At 53.2% G+C, this 19,724-nt stretch overlaps 8 protein-coding genes across 8 annotated transcripts; 5 read left to right on the top strand and 3 right to left on the bottom strand.

Moving 5' to 3' along the window:
* Positions 1-335: 335 nt before the first annotated feature.
* QC761_111290 (uncharacterized protein) lies at positions 336-1,770 on the bottom strand. Its single transcript, XM_062874418.1, has 3 exons — positions 1,234-1,770; positions 667-1,200; positions 336-598 (listed from the first exon to the last, which is right to left on the bottom strand). Exons 2-3 carry the CDS (start codon positions 852-854, stop codon positions 403-405), a joined length of 384 nt encoding a protein of 127 aa, XP_062737539.1. The 5' UTR covers positions 855-1,200; positions 1,234-1,770; the 3' UTR covers positions 336-402.
* On the top strand, positions 1,557-3,645 carry QC761_111280 (uncharacterized protein). Its single transcript, XM_062874417.1, has 2 exons — positions 1,557-2,205; positions 2,262-3,645. Exons 1-2 carry the CDS (start codon positions 1,840-1,842, stop codon positions 3,468-3,470), a joined length of 1,575 nt encoding a protein of 524 aa, XP_062737538.1. The 5' UTR covers positions 1,557-1,839; the 3' UTR covers positions 3,471-3,645.
* A 1,176-nt stretch (positions 3,646-4,821) lies between these two features.
* GUP1 (glycerol transporter) lies at positions 4,822-7,387 on the top strand. The gene is made up of 4 exons (XM_062874416.1): positions 4,822-6,042; positions 6,075-6,911; positions 6,988-7,033; positions 7,085-7,387. Exons 1-4 carry the CDS (start codon positions 5,098-5,100, stop codon positions 7,189-7,191), a joined length of 1,935 nt encoding a protein of 644 aa, XP_062737537.1. The 5' UTR covers positions 4,822-5,097; the 3' UTR covers positions 7,192-7,387.
* A 73-nt stretch (positions 7,388-7,460) lies between these two features.
* QC761_111260 (uncharacterized protein) lies at positions 7,461-9,987 on the bottom strand. Its single transcript, XM_062874415.1, has 2 exons — positions 8,744-9,987; positions 7,461-8,630 (listed from the first exon to the last, which is right to left on the bottom strand). The coding sequence occupies exons 1-2, from the start codon at positions 8,852-8,854 to the stop codon at positions 7,902-7,904; spliced, it is 840 nt and encodes a 279-aa protein (XP_062737536.1). The 5' UTR covers positions 8,855-9,987; the 3' UTR covers positions 7,461-7,901.
* A 1,653-nt stretch (positions 9,988-11,640) lies between these two features.
* On the top strand, positions 11,641-14,517 carry QC761_111250 (uncharacterized protein; the record flags this gene model as incomplete). The annotated part of the gene is made up of 1 exon (XM_062874414.1): positions 11,641-14,517. The coding sequence occupies one exon, from the start codon at positions 11,641-11,643 to the stop codon at positions 14,515-14,517; it is 2,877 nt and encodes a 958-aa protein (XP_062737535.1).
* A 488-nt stretch (positions 14,518-15,005) lies between these two features.
* Positions 15,006-16,784, top strand: QC761_111240 (uncharacterized protein; the record flags this gene model as incomplete). Its single annotated transcript, XM_062874413.1, has 1 exon — positions 15,006-16,784. One exon carries the CDS (start codon positions 15,006-15,008, stop codon positions 16,782-16,784), a length of 1,779 nt encoding a protein of 592 aa, XP_062737534.1.
* A 4-nt stretch (positions 16,785-16,788) lies between these two features.
* QC761_111230 (uncharacterized protein) lies at positions 16,789-19,296 on the bottom strand. The gene is made up of 2 exons (XM_062874412.1): positions 17,921-19,296; positions 16,789-17,861 (listed from the first exon to the last, which is right to left on the bottom strand). Exons 1-2 carry the CDS (start codon positions 18,062-18,064, stop codon positions 17,310-17,312), a joined length of 696 nt encoding a protein of 231 aa, XP_062737533.1. The 5' UTR covers positions 18,065-19,296; the 3' UTR covers positions 16,789-17,309.
* On the top strand, positions 18,361-19,497 carry TFB3 (TFIIH/NER complex subunit; the record flags this gene model as incomplete). Its single annotated transcript, XM_062874411.1, has 1 exon — positions 18,361-19,497. One exon carries the CDS (start codon positions 18,361-18,363, stop codon positions 19,495-19,497), a length of 1,137 nt encoding a protein of 378 aa, XP_062737532.1.
* Positions 19,498-19,724: the final 227 nt, after the last annotated feature.

The raw sequence follows: 19,724 nt of genomic DNA, 5'->3' as shown, positions 1-19,724 counted from the left end.
CCTGTGAGCTCAAGATGGATACCGCAACCGTCACACAACAGAGAAAAACTTTGCCACGCTAGGCGTCGCCGTTCCCTGCAAGTGGAAAGGCAAGGATGTGTGGAAATCCGGCACCTCCTTGCCGTAAAACAAGGGATGCAGGCCGTTTTGCGGAAGATGGCGGAGCGGAGGGATGGCTACGACTTTATACACCCGGTGCGCCCGTGGAAGGACTGGCAGGATTTGAGGACAGAGCTGCGTGCTGCAGAGGTTATTGAGCAGATAATGGGGGAGCTCCAGCAAAATCTAAGTTCAGAAGCTGAAATAACTGAAGGATTCATCCAACTATATTTTGAACGGTTTCTGGTCCCCGGTTTCTCCCTCGTTCACTTCTGCACCACTCGGCCCTGGTCTGTTGCCCGCTCAAATAGAAGCCTCACTGTGAGGAGCATCAAATCTATCTATCTCGTCCGACCACGGGATGCCATCCTGCGCTCCGACATTCATGATGGTCATTGCCGCAGCTTTGTTTGCACGAACGACAGCGCTTCTGATGTCCCAAGTCCCTTTGGCCTTTTGGCGTAGGTAGTCTGAGGAACAAGCCCCGGTAAAGGCATCCCTGTTCCTATTAGCGCTCGTACAGAATGACTGGAGGCAGCTCAGTGCCTGTAACGGTTCCAGCTTTACCCTGCTCCGGTGGTGTCCTTGACGACAACGTCATACGCAGGGCAGTGAGCGCTGCCATCGGCATTGGCGCAGAACGTGCCCAGGGCGGCCAGCGTGATGACCATATTCTTCACGCCACGGTCTAGAAACTCGTGTGCGATGGTCGACCAGCTGTCTTGGTTGACCTCGTCCCTATCCCGGCCCGACATGATGGCCGCTTCCGATTTGTTGACAAGCAAGTGCGTGAGGTGCCGGTAGAAGCACTTGCCGACGGGGGTCGCAGGCGCCGCGTTGAGGCAAAAGTCGATGCCATTCTGATGACCCTCTGACAGCAATTGTTTCCCAAACACAACAAATTCCAAGGGGAGCACGAGGCTCTCCGGAAGCCAAGGTTACCTTCAGGATCTGTATGATTGGTTGGCTTAGTGTCGATGGACGATCTTGTACACGAATCTGGCTCAGGGGTAAATAGGGGCTACTGAAGCTGTGTCAGCAAAAGGTGGAGCGAATTCTTTTCTTGTGAGAGCAGTGCGATTCAGGGTTAGTTCATTTTGCCTGGCGTTCATTAGACAGTCTATCTTGACGTACCTAATTGCTTACTCGGTGCGGCTGGCGCATGCTGGAGAGCACATGGGTGCCTTTGCCTTTTGTCCTCCGAGATATAAGAGTCACACTCCGGGTGAAGGCTGCGGGTGCTGTCTGGTTGTGTCACTGATGATGAGTAATGAATGTCTCGGCACCTGAATATAGTCATATGTGATGGTTTATGTGGAAAACAGCCATCATGCTCTTCAAAAGCCGCGACATTGTTTTGAAGATATTCAAAAGACACAAAAGAACTCGGGAGGCTTGGCAGAACGTCACAGTGCGTGTTAACTCTGATCTTCAGTGGGTGGCCCAAGCTTGCTTATCGCGCCGGCCGGAACTCTTATCCCCATCCGCTCGCCGAATGACACAACCTCCTCCTCGTAAATATGCACATCACCGCTTTCGGTGAATCGATGACTGTTTGAATTATTTTGCGGTTAACGAGCCCGTCTTTAGTTTGAGTTACCTATTTTATTACAAGACTGGATTCTCTTCCGCTTGCATTTTCCTCAATTCAACCGACCAAGTCGTCGATATCACAATCGCCACACGGACGGACCTCTCGGCATTTGCAAGTCTCACTCATTATCACATTTGTTGAACAAAATGGAATCTTCAGAGACAAACCCTGATCTTGAGTCGTTTAGGGAGCAGTGGAGGGCTGAGGTCAGGGCTAGACATCAGCAGTCACACCGCCCCCGTCAGCATCAACATGCTACGGCTGGACCATCGACGGGGTCGAAGAAGCCGCCTCCTCCTACGAAGAAGCCGATCGCCAAGGAGTATGAGGAGGATTATGTACCTACAAAGGTGTTTGATGAACCCGGACAGCCGGCCACAATTACAGGAATTGCCGCTGTGCCCACTAAGAAGGAGCCAATCACCGCTCTCGAGCATTATGAGAAGGCTGTGGAAAGGGAGGCGGCGGGGAATTTGGGGGATAGTTTGAGGCTGTATAGAAAGGCGTTTAGGGTATGTCTTGCTCCTCCTACACTCTAACTGGAACTGAATGCTGACCCAACATTCAGATGGATGACCAAGTCGATCAAAACTACAAAGCGAAGCACTTCCCCAGGGCGAAATTTCCCCAAAAGATGGCAGCACCAAAGTCGGGGGATTCCTCTACGGCTGCAGCACTGGGGGATGCAAAAGCCGATCAGCCTCAGACTATGAAGGAGCTCATCGCCAGTTTTGCGGGTTTGACTATTGAGCCGGTGCCGCCAGAAATCGAGGGCATGCCTCAGCCTCCCTGCCCGATTTCGAACCTGCCTGATGAGATACTTGTTCACATCCTCCGTGACGTTGCTGTCGCGGATGTGGGTGACTTTGTTCGTCTGGCGCAGGTATGCAAGCGGCTTGCGTTTTTGGTCGTGACGGAGGATAGGATATGGCGGCGGATTTGTTTGGGGGTGGAGTTTGGTTTTGGGGGGATGCACTACCACTGGCAGAGGCAGATCACTTGGGAGCCGCTTGCCGAGGAGGATCTCGAGCGGGAGGCGGCTGAGGAGGCGGCTGCTGCGGAGGCGTTTACGCAGAGCAGCGGTGCGACTTCGCCAACGGAGACTGAACAAGAGGATAGTTTTGTTGTGCCAGTTTTTGACCTGGAGAAACGGGCGGAGAAGTTGGCTGATGAATCGACAGCCAATACGCTGGCGTTTTTCAACAGCCTTTACGGGTCGAGTTGGCAACGGATGTTCCGTCTTCGTCCGAGGTTGAGGTTTAATGGGTGTTATATCAGCACCGTGAACTACGTCCGGAGCGGGATGGCTAATTCGAACAGTATCACTTGGGGAGCGCCGATTCATGTCGTGACGTACTACCGGTACCTACGATTTTTCCGGGACGGGACTTGTTTGTCACTGTTGACTACAGCGGAACCAAACGATGTGGTTCACCACCTTACCCGTGAGACTTATGCCTCCCACCATTCGGGACATGTGATGGAGTCAGCGCTAAAGGGCAGATGGAGGTTGGCGAGGGCGGGGGATAACCCGGGGGCTAGTCTGAGCGAGGTTGAAGGGGATGTGATGGTGGAGACGGAGGGGGTGAGTAAATATGTGTACAGGTTGGATCTGACGCTGAAGAGCGCGGGGAAGGGGGCGAGGAATAATAAGTTGGCTTGGAGGGGGTTTTATAGCTGGAATAGGCTGACGGATGATTGGGCTGAGTTTACGCTGAGGAATGATAAGCCTTTTTTCTTTTCGAGGGTGAGGAGTTATGGGGTTATGGGGGCGTAGAGGGATGGGGAGACGGGGTGGTGTAAATAGAATGATTGATGAGTATATGAAGGGAAGAATGAATGAAATTATTTGGTAAAAAGGCTTTGTTGCTGTGGGGGTGGAGTAAGTGATTGTTGGTGGCTTTGAGGTGCAGGAAAAGGAGCTGATGTGACTAACGATACCTAACTGTGCTGGTGCATAATAAAGATGAGGGAGTGTGGCCGGGCTGTGTGGAGGAAAAAAGGAACAGCGCTCAGCGAACGTTTTGAACACGATCGTATTAGCAGAGCAGTCTTCAAAATCGACAAAAAACACACCCCGGCATTTGGTCGTGCTACTTGGCCATAAACCAAATGCAGGGAACGATAGTAATTGGGCAGGAAACGAAGGCTATATGGCGGGGCGGGGGTGCTCTTAAGCCCGAAGCAAAGACTCGAGAGCATAAAAAATGGACAGATGATGATCGGTCGACATTTCGAACCCATCGACTTGAAATTGGGATTCTGGTGGGAAGAGCAAAACATTCTCTACATGGGGTTAAAGGATGCGTCATCGTAAACAACTGCGCCTTTTAACCCTATGCAGAGAATACCTTCTTGTTTAAAATAAGGGACCGTATCCTTCGTGCTCTTTCTTTTTGGCATACGTCGGTCATGATACTGATGCAGAAAAAGACAAAGAAACGAGTCTGCGCTCGAATTCCCGACGGTTTGAGGTGAGATTCCAAGCAAAACACTCCTCGTATCTGGTTCACGATCACGTCGAAGATCACATGGCCATCGGCCATCGTGCGATATGATGGTGAATCAGACAAGAGGAGCAATTGTTGACGCAGAAAACCGAGGTTATATACTGCCACTTCAACTTTCACACATGCTCTTGCACTGCTTGGGGCACTCACTTCTTGGGCTTCAGGTGTAGAAAATCCAGCTCATGCACCTTCCAACACTAAACACTTTTGGGTACTCAACTTTATATCCCAAATAACCAACAAAACAACAAATCCCAGCTTGAAGTTATTCACCACTCCGACCCATACATTCACTTCCACAGCTGTCCATTTCAAAACATCGCAACATTTGCCCACCAACACCGACCAAAACCATTTTTCCCGACCTCAACAGTCCCAAACACCAAAATATCCCAGATATTTTCACCTTTTTTTTTTTTTTTTTCGCGCCGCCTGTTCCATAACAACCTCACCATCACCAAAACAAAAAAGGGGCTCAGGGGCAACATCAAGAAAGGGGTCAAAAAGTGGTCAGTGCGCCCCCAGCTCAACACAGCCGGCGGCAACCGACCCCACAAACCGTAACACAACGGCTGGACCGCGGTTCCACCGTTGGCGGGCTCCAGCTGACACCATCAACCGCGCCCCTGTGAACAGACACGGAGCCGGGCAACTCGAGACGAATGTCCTCTGACCACCATTTCTCGACACTTTTACCTTAACCGACTACAGCCACTCTTTTTTCTTTTGAAAAATCCATCAATCTTCTTCAGCACAGTCGTTTACTTTAGTTGCCATTGGCATTTTACGCCTTTGAGATTCCGAATCAAAGGGCGGAAATGATATAACCACCACCTCCATCCCCCATCACCACTCGACGACAACAAACGATCCCCTCCAACCGTGACCGCAACCATGGCGCCGAACGGCGGCAGCGGCAGCGGCAGCGGCACCGGCCCGCTGGCCTTCCTCCGAAATATCTACACCCTCGACACCCTCGACACCCGCTTCACCACCCCCTCGGGCGTCCCCTACCGCCCCCTCGAAGCCCGTTCCCCCGATAAACGACGGGACTCGACCTCCCCCAAACCCCCCACCAATGGAACCTCACCCCCCAAGTGGAAAACCCCCGAATTCTACCTCTACTACCTCGTCTTCCTCCTCGCCGTCCCCTCCATGTTCTACGTCGCCTACTCCGTCTCCCGCCCCTCGGACCCCCGCTACCCCAAGTTCGAGCGTTTTCTGTCAGAAGGCTGGATCCCAGGCCGCAAAATCGACAATTCAGACGCCCAATACAGAACATTCAGGCGGAACCTCCCCGCCATGGCTGCATTGTTACTTTTCCACCCTTTACTCAGGAGAGTGTACAACATGGTCACCACAAGGGGTGATGTAAAAGAAAACAGTGCCGAAGGGGTGGAAATGCGGTTTCGTCAGCGGACATCGTTTGATTTTGTGTTTGCGCTGGTATTTTTGGTAATTTTGCATGGTTTCTCGGCGATCAAGGTGTTGGTGATACTGGCGGGGAATTATGCGATTGCGAAGGGGATGCCGAGGAGGTATGTGCCGGTTGGGACGTGGGTTTTTAATATATGTACCTTGTTTGCGAATGAGGTTTGTTCGGGGTATAGGTTTGGGTATGTTGCCCGACTAGTGACGGGCACGTTGGGGATTGACAGGAAGAATATGGTTGTTGACCTGCCGGCGGTGGTGAGGTTGGGGGAGTGGATGGATGGGTTTGGGGGGTTGATGGGGAGGTGGGAGATTTTGTTTAATATCACGGTTTTGAGGCTGGTTAGTTTTAGTTTGGATTATTACTGGAGTTTGGATGGTAGGAATACGGTGGGGGGGGTGGTTGAGGTATGTTTTGTTCGTTGTGTTCACCCTGTTAGAGAGATGCTGACACGCATAAGAAGAAGAACCTTGACCTGTCCAACCTCTCTGAGCGAGACCGGATTGCCCTGCCGGCTCAAAAGGGTGATTACAGCTTCAGGAACTATGTCGGGTATGCGGTTTATGCGCCGCTGTATCTAACGGGTCCGATTATTACGTTCAACGATTACATCTCGCAGTCGCGGTACCGATCAGCGACGATTTCTTCGGCACGAACGTGGAAGTATGCGATTCGGTTTCTGCTGGTGCTGCTCTGCATGGAGCTGGTGCTTCACTACGACTATGTCGGCGCGATAAGCAAGTCACGCCCTGAATGGTCGACTTACACGCCCGCTCAGATCTCTCTGTTGTCATACTTCAACCTGCACATCGTCTGGCTCAAGCTCCTCCTTCCCTGGAGATTCTTTCGACTCTGGTCGTTGGTTGATGGGATTGATCCACCGGAGAACATGCTGAGGTGCATGTCGAATAATTACTCGGCCTTGTCGTTTTGGCGGGGGTGGCATAGGAGTTATTATCGGTGGCTGCTGCGGTATATTTATATTCCGCTGGGGGGTTCAAGCTTCAGGTCTTTGGGGCAGGGGGTGAGGACGGTGGTGACGTATTTGGTTGTTTTTACGTTTGTGGCGCTGTGGCATGACATCAAGCTGAATTTGCTGATTTGGGGGTGGTTGGTGGTGTTGTTTTTCATACCGGAGATTGTGGCGGGACTGTTGGTGAGGAAGGAAGATTTTAAAGGAAGGGAGAGGACTTATAGGTGGCTTTGTGGGTTGGGGGGGGTGGGCAATGTGCTGATGATGATTTCGGCGAATTTGGTGGGGTTTGCGGTTGGGTTGGTGAGTACTTTATTGTGATTTTGTTTGGGATGATTAGAGGGGATGCTAACTGATGTGTGTGTGTGTGTGTGTGTAGGATGGGCTCAAGGCTATTATCAGTGGAGTTTTTAGGGATTATTCTGGTATGTGACACACGTTATGATGGGGAAATGGGATGCTGACAAAAGATATAGGACTGGTGTTTTTGGTCACGGCGTGTACGGCGCTGTTTGTGGGGATACAGGTCATGTTTGAGATTAGGCAGGGGGAGCTGAGACGGGGGATCAACTTGAAGTGTTGATTGAGGACGCGTCACAAGGGGGAGTGGGTCGTTCAAAAGTATAGCGTTGTTGTAATTCCCGGATGAGGTTTTGGTTTGTGTATACAAAGCTGGTCTTGAATTGGAGGCTGTAAGATGTTGACATATTTGACATGGACAGGTGCCAGTTTGAATGCTCACCGAGCGTGGGAAACTACGACCTTGTGATATCGTACAAAGAGAACAAGTTTGCCCAGGGTGCTCGGTCAAGTCAAGCCCGGCACTTACCCACGTCATGCACGTATACAACAGCCAACCTGCTCGTTACACCGTAACGGCGTCGGAAATTGGTTCCGAGAAATATCAATGTCTTGCCCACCCTTGTTGTGCTGTGCAAGTGCTCGCCAGCCACATGCTGTACTCACACCCCCTCCGAGCACATCACAAACATATGACAAGGCTGCAGTCCTCACCAACAACAACTCATTCCTGTCGTAAATAAATTACCACACATTGATATTTATCTCATGTCCACCCAGGGATCATACACATATATGCAACACACAAAAGAGGGTATCTCCCGTTTTCCTTCCCCATACCATCACACACGCAGTAACAATCAAAACGCCTTCAATGATGGAGAAAGAGACCGATAACGACCAAACACCCCCCGTTCCCAGACCAGCCAAGAAGAGAAACATGAAAGGATAGCTAGAAACCCTTTTTCTAGCCTAGGTAACCATACCTCAAGATTACACATCCTCCCGCAAAGCAATAGCCTCCTTCCCCCCAATCTCCCTCTCCACCAACCCCTTCTCCCTCTTCACCCCCGCAAACTTGCCCTCCATCCCCAGTTTCGTCTCAGCAACCCATTTTCTCAGCCTGATCAACCCCCAAGCAACTCCAAACAAAATCACACACCCAATCGCGATCCCAAAGACATACACCGCCACCCACCCCTTCTGCTTCTCCGGGTCCAAGAAATCATAGGTGTAAAACCCCTTGGTCGCCTCCGTCACATAGGCCAGCGCCAGATACAGCGCCAGCACAAAAATCAGCCACAGGATGTGCAGCGGCGGCGGGGTGTCAGTTCTCGGGATGACAATCTCGAAAAAGGCAAACACGCTGTTCAGCGCGTGCTGCGAGATGTTGGACCAGCCTTCATAGGCGAGTTTGTACCAACGGCCGTCGAACAAACGCGCCCAGTAGACAATAGTAACGACAAAAGGGTAGACGACAATGGTGGTGTAAAAGGCCGAGTGGAGCGCCTGCAAGAATCGAGGGAAGCGATCGAGCAAGGGGCGGCCGGTGCGGGCGTAGGTGAAGGTGTGGATGGCGGCGAACAAAAAGTAAAAGGCTATGCCCCAGTAGGTGAGCGAGGTGAAGTAGCTGAATTGGGCTTGGGAGGCGCCGCAGTGGTTGGGCGAGTTGATGCACTGGTAGGCGAGGACGAAGATGAGGGTTGTGAAGGCGTAGAGGGACTATTAAATCGAAGTGGAATTGCGAGTCAGTTTGATCCATGCGTGTCCGGGATGGAAGCTGTAGATTTCGTGGGGAAAATGCTGGGGAAAACGTGGGAACTTAACTAACTTACAATGAGCGCACGGCAAAAGAAGAGGGCCCAGGGAGATAAAATCCACGAGGTTTCGAACCGATGGGACGGATCCCAGAGGTCGGTGCCGAACTTGAAGGGATTGCGAGCCATAGGGGTTGTTTTTTTTGGCGCTGCGGCAGAGGTGAGTAGGATCAGGCTAGAGGTGAAGCTTGCCTGCAGGTTAGGTTGCAGATCAGGTGCCGGACGGTAGATGCAGAGAAGAAAGGAAGAAAAAAAAAGAACGACAACGAAACACAAAACAAGAATGGCAACCTGGAACTCAGGGTCTTCGATTTGCAAGGCTGAATGTAAAGACTCCGTGTCTTGGCAGGTTATGCGCACGAAGGAGCAAAGGAAGGAGCCAACAACTGCCGTGAGGTGGCAGGAAGTCTGTCTCGGTCAGCTGGAACCACCAACGATAACGTAGCCCACAGCCCACAACCCACAGGCCACGCCGCCGTAGGGTAGGTAGCGTTTCTTGGGAGGTGGAAAAGGCCCATTTCTCCCGTCGGGGTTGCCCATGCCGATGACGTTCCTTTGTTCTCACGATAACGTCTGCTAGCGCTTCCTTTGCCCGGGGAATCATTTCGGATACAGCTGATGGTCAGCCTACATCTTCCTTGTCAGCATCGTAAGCCACCACTGTTGCGTTCAAGGTACAACGCTGCAATGAAAAGCAGTGCTGAGCGGTGTTGGACCTTATAGCAAAGCCCGAGTCGGGAGCTGACTGGTTGGAATGACTTGTCGAATGAATAAGGTAATATCGACGCCTCGTGGAAGCATATGTGCAGCGAGTAGCATCCAGTGACCAATGAATCAAGCTGGCACTAGACACAGATGGCTTCGTGGACGTGGTGGCTTGCTGATCATCACCACCGGGAGCGGGAGCGGGAGCGGAATTAGAGTTTGGGACGTCATGATGCTTTCTCTGAGAGAGTTGGGACGATGGGAGAATGGTCAAGGTTGAAGTTCTCCATGATATCAAAGCTGGGGATCCCTTTCCATTTCACAAGATGCTCGCCGCACGCACAGACATAGCCGAGCAGAAGCGATTTATTACGGCTAATCGAGCAACACGTGCTGGAAAGGGGAAGCTGCAGATGGCCTGCAGGTTCCAATCCATGTATTGATTTTTTGGCCAGTTCAGGTCCGTGTGTGTGCAGAAAGGTCACATGTAGAGAGATAACCAGGCCGCTGAGTCAACATGTCCGTCTCTAGAGCAGCTATCGTCAGTTTTCTTCATGGTGTTGTGGATTTACCCTGAGACTCTGCAATTGTATGTACCAATTAATGACCCCCTTTTATATATATATGGTTGATAGAGGAAAACGTGGACAAGGGACGTTGCTGGATATGTGGGGTTTCCGTTCCGTCTTAGCGATGGCACAGAGCAGCAGCTGCGTGCCAAGACCAACTAGCAGACGCCATGTCCCGCATCTGGATCTTTTCTTCTGGACTGTGATGAAGAAGAAGAAGAAGGATCGTTTTTGCGCAGCCGAGGTGATGATGAGCAATCCGATATTCTTCTCACGACAAACCCCGTCTCTCCGTGGCCCCTCTCTTCGTCAATTGCTAGGTAGCTACCGTCCGCTCTGCGTTGGATCGGTTGTGGGCCGAAAACGGTTCATTTCAACGTCGGCTCGCATGACGGAATCCCTCCCAGTGGCACACAGGCCAGGGCCCGAGAGTGCAACCGGGTTTTTTCCAGAGAAAATAAGAATTGCAATTTACGGAGATGGACGGTACGGTGCGCAAACGAGCCGGATCCGGGTTTTCCCCTGCCAGTTCCCCACGAGAAGCCAAGTCGAGGCCTTTACATATCAGCGAGGAATTGAAATGACAAATGGGGACTGTACGGAGAAATAGTCAACAATGGGGGAAGATGAGATGGCATCGCAGGGGCCCTCGATGGCGCCCGTGGGTAGCGTCGGGGTGAGTGTGTGTGCCACGCCGGTGCAGGGCACGCCTGGTCTCCCAGTCAGGAACCAGAAGCACTGAGCAAATGCGCCGCCTGTCAATAGTGCGCGAGTGGAGCGGAACGCAACGCTGAGTTTGCTGTTCTTCCTCTCTCGAAAACCGCCCGGTCGGTGGTCTTCTTTTCTCTTTGCTTTCTCCATCATTATCTCTCCGTTTCTCTTCTTGTCTACCGGAGGACGGTAGTGCTTTCTCTTTGGGTATTTCTCATCATTCAGGCAATTTCCATCCATCCCCACCTGGAAGTTCACGATAACAACAGCAGACACACCCCCGTGCTGAGCAAACAGGAAACATTGGACTTTGTTTCACCCCCTGGGCCCCCCCCCCTAGAAACGAAGAGCGCGCCTGGATCAGCATCGTGCGACACCCTTCCCCGGACCGAGCCTGGTATCACGAGAAAGCTCTCTGCTGGCGAGTGTTTGACAGTCTGCCCGTGCAGCTCGTCGACGGAATTTGGATCATTCGGCGCTCGCTTCCGTCGCCAGCCTGGTGAGAGTCACCGCCCGACATCCCTCCTCACCGTATTCCCACCGCCGCCGCGCTCTTGGGGTCCATCCAGAACCAATTATGTTTCATCTCGAGGGATATCCATGACAAGCAATTGTTTACCTACCTGTATCTGACCCGGCTACCGTTTTCAATCTTTATCGACCGCTGTTCTTTTTTGTTTCTCCATTTCAGACGTGTAGTGGTGTCTCTGTTGCGCTGCCAAAATCCATCGTCGCACCGCATCCCGCCATCAAACTGCGGGCTCCCGTGGAACAGAACGCACAACATCCGGCCCCACCCGCGAACGAACCACACCGTCCCACCGTTCCTGCCGATCGCCGGGTTGATCGGCAGGCCAATGGTTGCCGAATCTTCGGGCCCGTCGAAGCTGTCAACAACGTATCGAAGCCGTCAGGGTCGGCCACCTAATCATGGCCTTCCCACGCCACCCATCATCGAGGATATCCGATGTGCAGCTACCAATAATGTTAATCGCCGATGACGACGACATCAGGGACATGGGGTCAGATCTCAAGCTGGATTCACGAGGGAGACCCGAGGAAAAGCCGCGGCCGGGACCCCCGGTGCCGTCTTCGTCCGCAGCATCATCAGCACCACAGCATCCGATCCCTTCCATGCAGGATGCCTTTGCCGAGTCTCTGGTCGAGGCCACCGAAGGTGAAAACTCGGGGAAGCCCAAGCTGAGGACTGGCGATGCCAAAGCTCGTCGTGAGGAGCTGCTCGATGGTGAGCACTCTGACCCTCACCCAGCAGCGTTGTGGCGGTTTCGACCTGGACAACAGGCACACGAGCTTCGGCGGTTGATGGCCCAGATCTCTTTTGGTGTCTATTTACTGCTCAACGGCATGGCCAACAGCCAGATTCTGGTTGTCTCCATCTTGCAAGGGCACATCGACGAGGTGGACGAGTTTCTGGAAACGACACTGGAGGATATGGATCTGGCCATGAAAGACGTGAAGCTCAGGATTGAGCACCTGCGGTTGCCCATGGACAATATTGATGTGTTTGAACGCATGCTGGAGGATCAGAACTACCGGATGACCATTTTGGAGGGCAATGAAAAGATTGAGCATATCCTGGCACGCACTCAGATTGCTCTCAAGCAAACCACGCAAGACCTGGCTGAAGGTCTTGCGGCGACCAGAGATTTTACCATTTATTTGGCCGAGCAGCACCACGGGCCATGGCGACAGGAGCGCCCTGATGTCATTGACATCTTCGATGCTATGAAGGGCAACACAGATGGCTGGTTCAACGCCTTTATGGATTTGCAGCACAAGGGTAGTTCACTGAACGCGTTGGTGGTGAGACTGGCTGGCATGGTCTCGGAGATGGACCGGAGAGCTGGCGAGGTCAGCCGCAGAGTCAGGTCGCAGCAGCTGAGTGCTGCCACTTACACATCTCCGAAGCACAGTCCCAAGCCATCAGATGCGTCTGCCACAACTATCACAACGCCCCCGACATCACCACCGAGGAAGATCCCCAACTCGCCTCCCCGGTTGTCTTTACGCCTGAGCACGATCAATGCGCTTACAGCATCTAGACCGTCGTCATTCTTGAACTTTTCGCTACCCGAAGAACCTAAGCCTGCCCCGGAGGAACGGCCGGCCACTCCGCCGCAAGCACCTGTGCCGACCATTCAGGAGGAAACAGAGACCAAAGATACTCCGCTGTCGCCTCCCAAATCACTACCCCAGTCATCATCACCGCCTCCTCAATCACCCCCGCAACTTTTAACCTCTGCAGTTTATCAGCCACCTACACGAGCACAACCACCGCGACCAACACCATCACCGCAACCGCAAGCACCAGCCGAATCACCTCCCGAGTCGCCGCCACCGCCTGCTCGAAATCCTCGACGGCTTTCTGAACGACCCAATGTTCTGCTCGAGGCTCCAAAATTGGAAGTGCACAAGGAGGAGGAAAACCGAGCTGAGGAGAGCACTCTGTATCTCTTACAGCCCACAGTCTACACCCCTCAGCCATCACCGCGACCATCACCTCGTCCTTCCCCACGACCATCCCCCCAGCCTTCGCCCAGGATCGTTGCTGAGCGTCCCAAGCCAAGAGAGAATGTCCCTAGTGCCAAGCTCGACTTTCCCTCACCGGCCGACTCGATCCCTAAGCCAGGGACTGCCTCTCCCAAGCCCCGTGAGCAAACCCACAGGCCGCAGACGTCCAGGGCCCAGATTGTTGAATCTCCCCGAGCAAGGATCGTGGAGAACCCGAGGCCGAAGGTGGTCGAAATCCCCAAGCCCAAGGTGATTGAAGTGCGAGGCCCAAAGGTTGTTGAGATTGGAGCGAGGAATCGAGCGGCGGCCCCCAAGCGAGATGTTCTCCCCGACTCTAGATATGAGCCGAGGCCATCTTCCACCAGAACCGACTCCTTCCAAACAACCTCTACCAAGAGGACGGATTCTTTCGGGACGGATTCTCTCGGATCCGATTCCATGCGAATGGAATCTCTTCGTGACCCAGGGAACGCACCAGAGGTTGTTCCAGACGCAGATCTTGAGGTGGATATGTACCCCACAAACAATAACCGCACCTCTCTCCGGGATCGCATCTCCCTGAAGATGAACCCCCCAGGGTCCATCCACGTGCCCCCACCTGACACCCACCACCATGCCGTTCAGCAACACCAAAACTACTCAACCTCCGCCCGAGTGGCCTACCACAACCACCTCCAGCAACAAAACAGCTACCAAACCTTTCAAGCCCCAGATTCAGCCTACGGCTCCGGCTCGGACATGGAACGTCCTCCCGTAAACTCCATAACCTCCATCTCCTCCTCCCTAGCCGACTTTTCTCCCCCGCCATCCTTCATCGCCCCGGGCCTCATCCCTTCCCCGCACTCAGACAGGCAGTTTTTCCGTCCCGTCCAGGCGAACCCTTACTCCCCTCTCCAGCAACGCCCACACACCTCCGGTACCGTCGGTGGAGTGCAGCAGTTCAACTTCCCGCACCCGCCGATCCCCTCAAGGAATATCCCATCCGCGATGGGCATGTCAGTGATGAGCAACGGGACAACAATGACGACCGAAACAGCCAACTCGAAGGGGGGAGCGGGGCTGAAGAAGAAGAGGAGCGCGTTTGGGTGGTTGAAGAAGGCGTTCAGTCTGGACGAGGAGGAGAGGGCGGCCTTTGAGCAGAGGAGGCGGGAGCAGATGGGGAACGATCCGTATGCGGGACAGGCGCAAAACAGCCCCAAGTTTTTGGACGGGAAGAGGATTGATAGGCCGGCGAATGGGTATGCGCCCAGTCAGTATAGTAGGCAGGGGTATTAGGAGGCATTAGGGGATGGGGTGGTGTGTATTGATAGAGAGTTTTTGACTTGATCTTTTTTGGATGGGAGAGAAGAAAGGATGGATAAGGAACAAAATCTTTGCATAGGTAGCGAGCGGAGCATATCGGCATACATAGTTTTGCTCTCATGTAACTGTAATTATTAGTTTGGGTTTGGCGGTGGGAATACACTGTGAGTTGAATATTTCACTTTAATTAATTAGTTACCTGGCTGGCTTTACTTGTTCCCAATGCCTGGTCGTCCCAGGTTCCGTCACAGGAGGTCAGACCCCACACACAGTGTTCAACACAGTGTTCAACACAGTGTCCACCCCGTCGCAGATTGTTTGAACCGTTTTTTTGGTAACCCTTCGACGTCAATTCCAAACCCTTCCAAAATTTGCCCCGTTCATTTTCCTCCCAACCTTCAACGTGCATAAAATCTGTCGTCAGCCAACCAACACGACGACAACAAACCACGCCGCCCACCATGTCATCCCAACCGCCAAAAGACCACCTCACCACCCTCTCCACCCACATAACCACCCTCACCCAAAAAGTCACCCAACTCCGCGCCTCCCTCTCCCACTGGCAGCAATGGTACCTCGAATACTCGTCCCTCAAAGAAGAAATCTCCCTCCTCCCCTCGACCACCCCCACCCCAGTTGAATCCCTCCGCCGCATCCGCCGCGACTTCTCGGGCAAGGTCCTCACCCAAAAGGAAATCCACGAGATAATGGGAAAGACTGATTTTCGAGAGGTGGATCAAATGCTCAGCTTGTTGACTCACAGGATTGATTACGTAGAGGGGAACATCAATACTGTGGGCAAAATGCTAGAGCAGGAGGAGAATCGGCTGGCGGCGGCGGAGGTGGTGGCGAGCCCGGATGTGCCGAGGGATGAGGAGAGTGGGTTGCCGATTATGGATATTGTTGAGTGGTTGGATGAGGAGGGGAATGTGGTTGATGCGGGAGTGCGGAGTGGGGGGGAGGCGGCGGGGAGGTTGATGGAGGTTTTTGAGAAGGCGGGGGGGGTGTTGGCGGAGACGGAGGAGGAGGGGGGGAGGGCGAGGGGGGAGATTGAGAGGGGGGTTGAGGAGGGGAAGGTGAAGAAGGAGCAAGAGGAGAAGAAGGCCACGCCAAAGGCTGTCGAGCGAAAGGGTGAACCGAAGGGGGGTGTGGCCAATGGGGAGTCGATGGTCGCCAAAAAGACGGTTACGTTTGCTGAGGGTACGAAGCCTGGACATGCGGAAGGGGAAAAGTTGGAGAAGACGTTTGCGCAGCAGCAATTGGAGCACGTCATCAAGATTGCTCAGGAGTCGCAGGCCATGGATATGTCCAAGGCTGTTGTTCCGGAGGATGAGCCGGAGGAGGATGCCAAGCTGCGGCGGGAGATGCTCGAGTATAGCATGTCGGAAATCGGTCCTGTAGTCGCTGAACTCACCTTGGAAGAGGGCGAGTTTAGTGATGACGAGGACTGGGATATGGATGATGATGAGGAAGACGATGACGAGGACGATTTGGGAAGATCCAAGCACAGCGTTTTGTCTTCTGACTACATCCAACGCATGCAGGAGCTCGAAAAGAAACTCGGAGTGAAATCTGCGTTTAGCGCTCCTGTTCAGCAAGAACGAACGGTACCTGATGAGGGTATGGGGAGGATTTCGGTTGTCAAGGAATCGGCACCCAAGGCAGCGACGAAGACTCCCAAGGAGAAGGCGAAAGCACCCAAGGGGGAGAAGAGCGTCAGCTTTGCGACAGAGCTGGATATTGCTCCTACTACCACCACCACCCGGCCAGATGCACCAGCAGCCCCCAAGATCAATCCCGTCGTCGACATTGTGGAAAAGGTCACAGATTTGACCATGCAAGACGACGAACCAGAGGAACCACCCAAGCGTGTCTCGCGCTTCAAGAAAGAGCGCGCCACCGGTGGCCTCCCACCAGGGCCACACCAGCTGCCTGCAACGTTTATCCACAAAGCTGCCGCACCACCACCCGAGCCGACACCGCCAGAGGATACAACCATTGCCCCCACTGTTGTTGAGAGACCCACCCCCGCTACAGCCGCTGAACCAGATGACATGGACGAGGCGATGTTGTATCAAGCCGCTGCGGTGGAGTATAACCGCATGAGGAACCAGCTGATCCAAAAGCAGGGAGGGTTTATTGAGGACCCGCCGCTGAATGAGGACGGGTTGATTGCGAATAATGACGGGCCGAAGAAGCTGAGCAGGTTTAAGCAGGCGAGGTTGAACAAGATACAGTAATGGTGAGACCATAGGGTCGATGGTTTAGAAATCGAACTATTGCATCTTTTTTTTTTTTTGTTTTGTTTCCCTGTGATGCGGTGTATCACGGTTTTCCATCCCTTTCTGGCATGACATAACTCTTTGGAGTGACCACCAATCTTCCACGGAACGCTTTCAATCTGACAATTGATGGTTTGCAGCATCTTCAATCTGCTTATCATTACTAGCGATTCCAAGATCAAATCAAGAGGAGCTCTCTGACGCCTTGACCAGTTGCTTCTTTGGTGACTTGAAAATCAGCGGTCTTGAGCGATTCGTTTCACTCCTCACATTTCCCCCAATCTTGATCCCATATTGACCGTATTCGAAAATTTTCAGCAGCAGAGGTAGAATATGATCTCCAGCCAGTTTTCATGAATTTTCATGACCAAAATAGAACTCGATTAAACCTCCCACTGTATAAAATTATTTCATAAAATTCGTGATGTCACTCACCCCTTCCAACATTGGTTTTTGGTAACATTACCCCCCCCCCCCCCTTTCTCATTGAATCTTGGCATTACTAAAATCCATCTCAGGATGCTGCTCCTGAAACTTTTTGAGAATCTCCATCTTCTTTTGCTCGTCACTCGTCGGCAGCCCTTGCTCTTTCTGCCGCTGGTCATACATCATCTTCTCCACCAGACCTCTCGTCTCCCCGTCCAGGTCTGAGAGTTTGGAGTTATCGGGAACAATCTTTGTGACGTCGATCTTGGGGGCAGTGGTGACAACGTGAGCCCACCACTCTTGCTTGTTGACCTTGTCGAGGAGGATCTCGACTGTTTTGGAGCTGTTGTCTGGGGATGTGGTGATTGTCCAGGTGGAGTCGTCGACGTGGATGGGGTGGGGGAATTGACCCGAGATGATGGGGGTTTGACCTTTTATGCCGGCGGAAATGGTGGTTTTGGTGAGGGAGATGGAGAGGTCGCGGGCCTTGAGGGAGGCGGGGATGGGGAAGGTGAGGGTTAGGTCGGGGAGGGTTTGGGTCCAGGTGTAGGGGAGGGAGGCTTGTTCGGCTTTTTCGCGGGCGAGCGCGGCGGCTTCGGTGGTGGGATCTAAAGGCGGGGGGGGTTGTTAGATGGGCGGGATGAGGGGGAAAGGGGGTTAACACGTACCGGTGTCGGCCATTTTGAAGGGGTTTGACTGTAGTGTTGTTGGTGGTGATAGTTGGGAATGGTGAGAAAAGGGGGTTTGTTGATATGGGAGTTTGGAAACTGACAATAGAAAGCGATGGAACACTGGCTGGCCGCTGAGCTCATGGTGGGGGCAAAAGGGAGCTCTTTGGAAAGCTTGGGGACCCCGCACTTCCCAGGTGAAAGGTACCCCACATGGCTGGCCCCACATATCCTACAGGGGGGTGGTTCGCGTCAAGTGGTGGCTTACCAACCTCAGCCTTGTATTAATTCCGACTGTAGCCTTTTGCAAACGGTTTCGCGACTACAAACATCCCACTTCACTACCAGCACCACCACTCACCACTACAACAACAACAACTATCGTCCACCGGACATTTCAAACACACCAGACAGAAATAGAAAAAACAAAAAAAAAAAAAATGCCCCCTCAACGCCCCCCCACCTCAGCCCCCCGCCCCGGAGGCGTTACAGCCGTCTCCTCCCTCGCCCCCGACGGCCTCCCCAAACCCGACAGCGACGACATGTGCCCCGTCTGCAAAACAATCCGCTACCTCAACCGCGACATGGAATTCCTCATCAACCCCGAATGCTACCACTCCATGTGCTCCTCCTGCGTCAACCGCCTCTTCAACGAAGGCCCCCAGCAATGCCCCTACGCCGGCTGCCACCGCACCCTCCGCCGCAAAGGCTTCCGCTCCCCCTTTTTCGGCGACCTTTCGGTAGAACGCGAAGTCGACATCCGGCGCAGGGTGAACCAAGTCTTCAACCAAGTCGAAGACGACTTCAACACGCTCCGTGACTACAATAACTACCTCCAGATGGTCGAAGACCTAACCTTTGACCTCGTCCACGGCGACGAACCCACCAAGCGGAAAGCAGAGGCCCAGCTCCAGCAGTGGGAGGCAGAGCATAAAACTGAGATTGAGAGGAATAGGCGCGCAGGCAAGGAACAGGATGAGCAGTCACGTCGGAGGCTAGCAGCGGAGCAGGCTGCCGCCCGACAGCGCAGACTTGACGCGATAAAGGAGGCGGAAGAGGAAAAGATGGAAAAGATCAAAATCAAGGAAATGGAGATTGATAGCCTGGAACGGGGACAACCCCTCCCGGATCAGCAACGGGTTCAGCTGAAACGGAGGGGGAACAAGGCTGTTGAAGCGGTTACCAACCTCGCCGCTGGGTCATCATCAACAGCGGACGCAGTGGGTAAACTTTCCATCCGGGGGCTCAAAGAAAAGAAGAAGGAGCCGAGGCCGGAGGGGCCGTATGACCCGTTTGGGGGGTTGGATCTCACTCCTAGTCGGTACAAGATTCACGGGGGGCTGTCGCATCCGAATGTGGAAAAGTACAGGTCGGACAAGGCGCATGTGACGGGGGGGTATAGCTTCGATGAGTACACCTCTAGGGCCATGTTTGAGGCGTTTGCTGGGTTGGGGGTGTTTATTGAGGACGAGAGAGACGTGGGGGTGGGACTGGTGGCGAGTGAGGTTGTGGGCATGGGGGCTGCGCTGGCTGCTGTTGGGGGGGATGGGCCGGGGTTGAAGATGGAGTTGGATTAGGGGGGCTATCATTTTATTGGCCATTTGTTTGATATTGGGTGTGATTTATGGGCATAGCGCTGGCGTTTTTGGAGGGAAGGCTTGGTAAGGTTTTAGATATTGGGACAAGATAGGTAGGTACAAAAAGGATATTACGCAGGGAAAGAAGGACATGATCAAAATAGACGACTCCTTGGTCTTATTATCTTGACCCACCGTGACGATGTTGGATATACAACAGCTCAAGG

Source organism: Podospora bellae-mahoneyi (genome assembly GCF_035222275.1).
Source record: "Podospora bellae-mahoneyi strain CBS 112042 chromosome 1 map unlocalized CBS112042p_1, whole genome shotgun sequence".
In the NCBI taxonomy this organism is placed as follows: Eukaryota; Fungi; Ascomycota; class Sordariomycetes; order Sordariales; family Podosporaceae; genus Podospora; species Podospora bellae-mahoneyi.
The sequence above is the reverse complement of the archived record's forward strand: the minus strand, read 5'-3'. Positions and strand labels throughout refer to the sequence as shown.

Coding starts and splice junctions, on each gene's coding strand:
- GUP1 (XM_062874416.1), top strand. CDS start 5,098: ATGGCGCCGAACGGCGGCAGCGGCAGCGGCAGCGGCACCGGCCCGCTG. Junction 6,043..6,074: donor CGGTGGGGGGGGTGGTTGAG/GTATGTTTTGTT, acceptor TCACCCTGTTAG/AGAGATGCTGACACGCATAA. Junction 6,912..6,987: donor TGGGGTTTGCGGTTGGGTTG/GTGAGTACTTTA, acceptor GTGTGTGTGTAG/GATGGGCTCAAGGCTATTAT.
- QC761_111280 (XM_062874417.1), top strand. CDS start 1,840: ATGGAATCTTCAGAGACAAACCCTGATCTTGAGTCGTTTAGGGAGCAG. Junction 2,206..2,261: donor TGTATAGAAAGGCGTTTAGG/GTATGTCTTGCT, acceptor CCCAACATTCAG/ATGGATGACCAAGTCGATCA.
- QC761_111290 (XM_062874418.1), bottom strand. CDS start 854: ATGTCGGGCCGGGATAGGGACGAGGTCAACCAAGACAGCTGGTCGACC. Junction 599..666: donor AAGGACACCACCGGAGCAGG/GTAAAGCTGGAA, acceptor TAATAGGAACAG/GGATGCCTTTACCGGGGCTT.
- QC761_111260 (XM_062874415.1), bottom strand. CDS start 8,854: ATGGCTCGCAATCCCTTCAAGTTCGGCACCGACCTCTGGGATCCGTCC. Junction 8,631..8,743: donor TCTTTTGCCGTGCGCTCATT/GTAAGTTAGTTA, acceptor TCGATTTAATAG/TCCCTCTACGCCTTCACAAC.
- QC761_111230 (XM_062874412.1), bottom strand. CDS start 18,064: ATGAGCTCAGCGGCCAGCCAGTGTTCCATCGCTTTCTATTGTCAGTTT. Junction 17,862..17,920: donor CTTCAAAATGGCCGACACCG/GTACGTGTTAAC, acceptor CCCCCGCCTTTA/GATCCCACCACCGAAGCCGC.